At 48.1% G+C, this 7,527-nt stretch overlaps 1 protein-coding gene across 1 annotated transcript in view; it reads right to left on the bottom strand.

Annotated features, from left to right (window-relative positions):
* rnf224 (ring finger protein 224) overlaps positions 1–4,074 on the bottom strand; it is a 14,054-nt gene extending 9,980 nt beyond the window's left edge. The window contains exons 1-2 of the mRNA XM_050051670.1: positions 3,751–4,074; positions 1,854–2,102 (exon numbers count right to left, since the gene is read on the bottom strand). Coding sequence (XP_049907627.1) covers positions 1,854–2,096 — 243 coding nt within the window. The 5' untranslated portion in view covers positions 2,097–2,102; positions 3,751–4,074. The remainder of the gene's footprint in view (positions 1–1,853; positions 2,103–3,750) is intronic.
* Positions 4,075–7,527: the final 3,453 nt, after the last annotated feature.

Raw genomic sequence — 7,527 nt, forward strand, 5'->3', positions numbered from 1 at the left:
AAAGCTCGCCAGCTGAAACCAGGTCTACTGTCAGCGCAGGTGGAGCGCAGCCGGTGTAAGCCGAAGTTTGGCTGACCGGCGGACAGTGCGCACACGTCACCAAAACCTCACAGGCAGGTTTCCAGAATGTCAGGCACATTAACAATGCAATAAATACCCAAAAAACCACTATTCAATGCAACTATCTGCCATCAGCACATAAATGTATCTCTATATCGACTGTCCCGTCACATCTGGTGTCAGATCAAAGGGGATTGGCACCGTTTGGCACGTTTGGCACACGTAATGGAAACCCAACTTGTTTTGATTAACACAGCTGCAAACTTCGCGCAGCGCATTTAAGGGCGAGGAGAGGGGCTCATTTGATTGGTGTAAAACCCACTCCACGCCTTCTCTCCTCCCTCTTTCTGACTTGCACAGGTAGGAGCGACGGAGGTGGGAAAGACGAGTAGCTGCGCCAGTGCGCACGGTGTGTCAAACTTGCAAAATCCACCTGGCCACACCTAGTTGGCAAGGTGGCTGCGCTGCACCTCCGCCTTGCCCGGTCTGCGAAACTAGAGCCCATAGTCTCACATACTGAGCAGTCTACCTGTCCCCAGGACGGCCGTCCCACATGTCTGTCCCCAGGAAGTGTTCGGTACTATAGGTCCTAATGTGTCACTCATCCTAACAGTATCAAGCTAACGGTTTGGTTCTGCAGCCGTACATCCCGTCGTTAAAAAGCCAAAACCTTGATGCAACCATTTTAAAACATATTCAGCGTATTTCTAAGCTGCTGTTTTCATCAGAAGTCACGGAGAAGATTGTCTTTCCTCACCTACTGTCCTTTACATAATGGCAAACATGGAAACATGTCTGTTAGGCTTCTGGACTCGTCACAGAGTCAGCTCTCCTCTAACTACACAATGATCCCTCGACTCTGGTGAATGTGTTAACTCTAGTAGACCTCAGCTCAGCCTGTGATACAGTTTCCTTGTCAAATCTGGACATGTTTCATCCTCTGCTCCCACCACCTGTGGTGTACCTCAAGACTCCACCCTGGGACCCCTCCTGTTGGTCTTCACTTGCTCCCTTCAGGCTTCATCCTCCATTGATACGATATCTCCTGCTGTTGTTATGACAATAATACTCAGCTTTACCTCCCGTTAGAACCAGGTGGTAAGAGCAATGACACAGTCAGGTCTGTCCTCCACTGCCTCCATCATGTGAAATATTGGAGGCAATAAACTGTCTCCTGCTAAATGACAGTAAGACAGAAGGGGTCTTATTTGGTACAGCGAACGACCTGGGGCCCCTGGCACCTAACCTTCATGTCCAGATGTCCTCTTTGATTCAGCTTTAAATTTGACAAACAAATGAACTCTGTAGTGAGAGGTTGATTTTTCTAGCTTAGAGACTGACACTGATCCTCTGAGTTCAGGACCTGAACACCGTCATGAGTGTGTTCAGATCACTGTGATGTTCTGCATGTGGGTATAAACCAGTCCTCCTGATCTCACCTGCAGCTGGTACAGAACGCTGCTGCTCAACCTCATCACACCTGTTCCGGTGTCCCTGCGCTGGTTACCAGTCAGGTATTGTTCTCTCTGAGTTAAAAGCCTGACAGGTCCTGGTACCCAAACACATCACTGAGCTCCTGTCACAGGTGACACCAAAGGGCAGAGTGAAACCCTTCACACAACAACAAACATGGTGGTGGTGGCAGAGGTCGTAATATTCTACCATTAAACTGGACTTAAACTTTCGTTATCTGTGCTAACAGTAGGGGGAGGGACTAATGAGCTTTTGTCGGGGGGTGGTCAGGTAATCCTCTGCACTGATTCCAGGTGAGTGTTGATGATGTCATCAGTCACCTGTTCATTAATGACCGTGTCCAGTCTCTTCAGACATGCCTGGCAGAAGGCGTGGCCACAGTGCAGTCGCCGCGGCAACCGCGTCACCAGGTCATAACTGCCGAAGCACACAATGCACACCAGGTCCTGCCTCCGCAGTGACATCATCGTCTCTACGGCAACAGCAGGAGGAGGAGGGGGGAGGGGCTGACAGGTCACTTCTTCTTCTTCATCTTCTTCTTCTACTTTTCTGTCGTCAGCCATTTTGTTCTGAGAAAAAAAGATTCATCAGAGGAACATTTAAGACCTAAATTCAATGGGGACCGAACTCAATTCAACAGGGACCAGACTGAAACCAGACTGGGACCAGACTGAGACCAGACTGAGACCAGACTGACACCAGGCTGACACCAGACTGAGACCAGACTGAGACCAGACTGACACCAGGCTGACACCAGACTGAGACCAGACTGACACCAGGCTGAGAAAAGACTAGGACCAGACTGAGACCAGACTGACACCAGACTGAGACCAGACTGAGACCAGACTGAGACCCGGCTGGGACCAGACTGGGACCAGACTGAGACCAGGCTGACACCAGACTGACACCAGACTGAGACCAGGCTGACACCAGACTGAGACCAGACTGAGACCAGACTGAGACCCGGCTGGGACCAGACTGGGACCAGACTGAGACCAGACTGGGACCAGACTGAGACCAGACTGAGACCAGATGGCGAACACCAGATTGAGACCACACTGAGACCAGACTGGGACCAGACTGGGTCCAGACTGAGACCAGGCGGCTAACACCAGATTGAGACCAGACTGAGACCAGGCTGACACTAGGCTGACACCAGGCTGAGACCAGACTGAGACCAGACTGGGACGAGACTGAGACCAGACTGTGACCAGACTGAGACCAGACTGACACCAAGCTGAGACCAGACTGACACCAGGCTGAGACCAGACTTAGACCAGACTGGGACCAGACTGAGACCAGGTGGTTAACACCAGACTGGGACCAGACTGAGACCAGGCTGACAACAGACTGAGACCAGGCTGGGACCAGACTGAGACCAGACTGAGATCAGGCAGCTAACACCATACTGAGACCAGACTGGGACCAGACTGGGACCAGACTGAGACCAGGCTGAGACCAGGCTGGGACGAGGCGGCTAACACCAGACTGAGACCAGACTGGGACCAGACTGAGACCAGACTGAGACCAGGCTGAGCCCAGACTGGGACCAGGCGGCTAACACCAGACTGAGACCAGACTGGGACCAGACTGACACCAGACTGAGACCATGCAGCTAACACCGGATTGAGACCAGGCAGCTAACACCAGACTGACACCAGACTGAGACCAGGCAGCTAACACCGGACTGGGACCAGACTGACACCAGACTGAGACCAGACTGGGACCAGAGTGAGACCAGGCGGCTAACACCGGACTGAAACCAGATTAGGACCAGACTGGGACCAGACTAGGACCAGACTGACACCAGACTGACACCAGACTGAGACTCGACTGGGACCAGGCTAACACCAGACTGAGACCCGACTGGGACCAGGCTCACACCAGACTGAGACCAGACTGACACCAGACTGACACCAGGCTAACACCAGACTGGGACCAGACTGACACCAGACTGACACCAGGCTGAGACCAGGCTAACACCAGACTGGGACCAGACTGCCACCAGGCTAACACCAGACTGAGACCCGACTGGGACCAGGCTAACACCAGACTGACACCAGACTGACACCAGACTGAGACCAGACTGAGACCAGACTGACACCAGACTGAGAGACTGAGACCAGACTGACACCAGACTGACACCAGACTGACACCAGGCTAACACCAGACTGGGACCAGACTGAGACCAGACTGTTAAAGGAAACGAGAACTGACCTGGACTTCTCCTGTCTCTTCACATCATTTCCTCCTCTTGTTTGTTGTTATTGTTGTTGTTTACACCTTCTCCCCTGTCGTCTATTTTTGATTCATTTCCTCATCTGTCTCTTCTTCTCTTCCTTCAGTTTGTCTTTTCTCCTTCTGTTGTTTTCTCTGTTTGTTGTTTATTCTCTCCTCTTCTGTTCTTCTTTCATCTATTCTTCTGTGGTTGTCCTGTGTCTCCTTCCTTCTTCTTCTCTGTTTGCTGCTCGTCGTCTTCACAGGGAGACGGACACTGTGACATCATCAATAATTCAGCCTCACTGAACCGACAGCGCACACACACACACACACACACGTGCACGCGCACACACACACACACACACGCATGTGCACACGCGCGCATACACACACACACATACGCATGTGCACGCACGCACACACACACACACACACACACACACAGTGTGTTCGAAATGTTGCTCTAAACTTTTGAACCAACTACGACTTGACAGAGTTGATCAATCAATACCTGATCAATAACTGAACAATACCTGATCAATAACTGATCAATAACAACATGTGTCACAGTTTCAGTACTCTGACCTGTAACTTGATCGGCCAATAGAAAGTGGAGCTGCTCTCATGTTTCTATTGGCTGCTGGTGTCGGCCTATCAGGTTACAGCTCAGTGTGGACTGACTGAGGTCACCTAGCAACAGACACATACACACACACACTTTTGATCACTGATTGGATCATTGATCATTGGTCTGTGTGTAGTCGTCATTAGAGCCCTGGGTTCTGTCTGTCAGGCAGTTGTCGGGAGGCCCTATCGTCCAGACCGACCCACCGTGATATCACACCAACACCACCAATCACCTCCATCAGCCACCTCCATCAGCCGCCCCCATCAGCCACCTCCATCTACCGCCCCCATCAGCCACCTCCATCAGCCACCTCCATCATTTTCAGCATTTTCAGTTAAGGCGTCGCAGGACTGGAATACAGTACCAGTACACATCAGAGAACTAAGTTCATACCATTTGTTCACAAAACAGTTGAAATCATGGCTCATCAACAATCAAACCTCTACACACTAATACTCAGCTGCTGTCTCTGTCTGCTCTTTAACAACTGGCTGCCTGCCATATTCTTTTGCTTATGTCTGTCTTGCTGTTGTTTGTCGCAGTCTATGTTTGTTTCTTGTGAATTAGGCTGTTTTGTAATTGTTATTTGTAGAGTCTTGGCTTGCTCTGCTTTTATGTTTGTGTTGCTGTGTTTACCTGTTACTATATTTTTATCTTATATCTTAAACTGCATGCAATAGTATTGTTTTAAACTTCTAACTTTTTATTACTTAGGCTGCCAACTCAGATCTGGCCAGGGACTGCGGATGAAAACTAGCCTTTTGGCTAATTCCGGATATTTACAGTTCACTGTTCATTAATGTGCATTGTCCCTGATAAATAAACAAATAAATAAAATCAGCTGCCCCATCAGCTGCCCACATCCCCCACCTCCATCTACCGCCTCCATCAGCCACCTCCATCAGCTGCCCCATCAGCTGCCCACATCCCCCACCTCCATCTACTGCCTCCATCAGCCACCTCCATCAGCCGCCTCCATCAGCCACCTCCATCAGCTGCCCCATCAGCTGCCCACATCCCCCACCTCCATCTACTGCCTCCATCAGCCACCTCCATCAGTCACCTCCATCAGCCGCCTCCATCAGCCACCTCCATCAGCCATCTCCATGTACTGCCTCCATCAGCCACCCACCTCCATCAGCCACCTCCATCAGTTAAAGAAGTGTAAGTATCCTAATTATATCGTATGCTTCACCACAGTTTGATTGTTTTTTTGTTTTTAGGTGAAAAAGATTAAAATGACATGTGAACGACATGAAACGTCACTCTTTAATAATCTTCGTCTTTATTTCATCAACAAATGTTTTACACTTCCATATTTTCTGATTTTATTTGACATCGTTAAGATTTCATTTAGAACTCCTTCATACTCAACCCTTCAGAATAAAATACTTCCTGAAAATCAGAACAACTTTCTGTGAAGACGGAGAAACTGGATCAAATATAAAACACGTATTAAACACAGAAACATGTCCGTCAGGTTCATTTGATCATATTCAGACATGACGTCACCGCCTGTCAATTAATCACAGATCAATCACATCTGTTCACACTCCTGTAATGTGTGATGTCACAAACCGCATCACAGCCTCTTGGCATTTTGTGTCGTTGTCATGACAACAGTAAAAGAGAAAGAAAAGTAAAAAACAAACATCACAGTTCAGCAGCGACAATTTTAATGTTTATAAACATTTATTAATATTCATTAATATTTCTACTGTTGGTCATCACATGATACGACTGATGAAAACAACCCATAATAATAATAATAATCATCATCATCATTATTATAATTATTATTGTACTTCTAATACTCCTACTACTAATAATAATAATATTATTAATATATAATGACGAAAGTAATGACAATAATAATAAACATATTATAGTGTTATTGCATCTTTTTTCAGTGTTTTTTATAATTTTTTGCAAAAACGTAAAAAATAACGAAAAATACTTTGCATTTTATTTCTAGTAAATTTTTCTTTGATCCAATCATCAGCTCCTCCATGTTCCTCTTGTTGTTGTTGTTGGCACAAAATGGCCGCCCTGAGGAAAGAGCTTCTTCAACTTTATTTCCATTCATGTATTTCTTCTTCTTCACTTCCTTCTCTGCTTCCTTGTGTCCTTCCTTGTTTCCTCAGTGAAAGGAAGGAAACATCAACGTGAGGTAACAGGAAGTAAAAGAAGCCAATCACAATGCTCCTGGCATGGTGACATCACTTCCTCCTCCTGCAGCGGTAGCAGCAGGCCGCACACCTCCCCTGCCCCTCCTCCATCTCCCCTCCAGCCTCCTTCACCACGTACGGGGGGGGGGCGGAGCTCGACACGCCGTACGGGTTCCCGTTGTCACTGCTCAGAGCTCCCGGATTGGCTATCACCATGCCGCCATCATCGGAGGTGTGGAGCTTTGCCCGGGGGATGGTCACCTGACCATACGGGTTGTCAGGGGAGACGTTGATGCTTGATGACATGGCGATGCGTCACAGGAGGGTGGAGCTAAAGATGATCAATTGTCCAATCATAGACGAGCTCTGAGGAGAAGAGACAGAGAACTAAGTGTGAGGTCAGTGCTGTCACAAACTACTGGACCAATCAGATGCAGACTTTCTGTGAACATGACTCCGCCCCCTCTGCCTCGTTCAGAAAAATTCGGTCTCATTTTGAACGTGTCCTGATCATCTGACCTCAGACACCATAAAAACATGTTGTTATCTCCGCAGCCATCTTGACCAGCCTTTACTGTGTACGATCAGTGCCGCTGGTCACCCGACAAACATCTGCACTGTACCTGTGGGTCAGCTTTACGCAGGACTTACATCACACCCTACATCACATCCTACATCATAACCTATACCACACCTTACATCACACCCTACATCACATCCTACATCATAACCCACACCACACCTTACATCACATCCTACATCACATCCTACATCATAACCTACACCACACCTTATATCACACCCTATATCACATCCTACATCATAACCTACACCCCACCTTACATCACATCCTACATCATAACCTACACCACACCTTATATCACATCCTACATCATAACATAACATTAGTGCGCATGCGCCACGGTGTATGCAGCCTGTTCCAATCGCTCCTGCTTACTTTAACTTTGTTTTCAACTT

This window comes from Epinephelus moara, chromosome 8, assembly GCF_006386435.1.
Source record: "Epinephelus moara isolate mb chromosome 8, YSFRI_EMoa_1.0, whole genome shotgun sequence".
NCBI lineage: Eukaryota > Metazoa > Chordata > Actinopteri > Perciformes > Serranidae > Epinephelus > Epinephelus moara.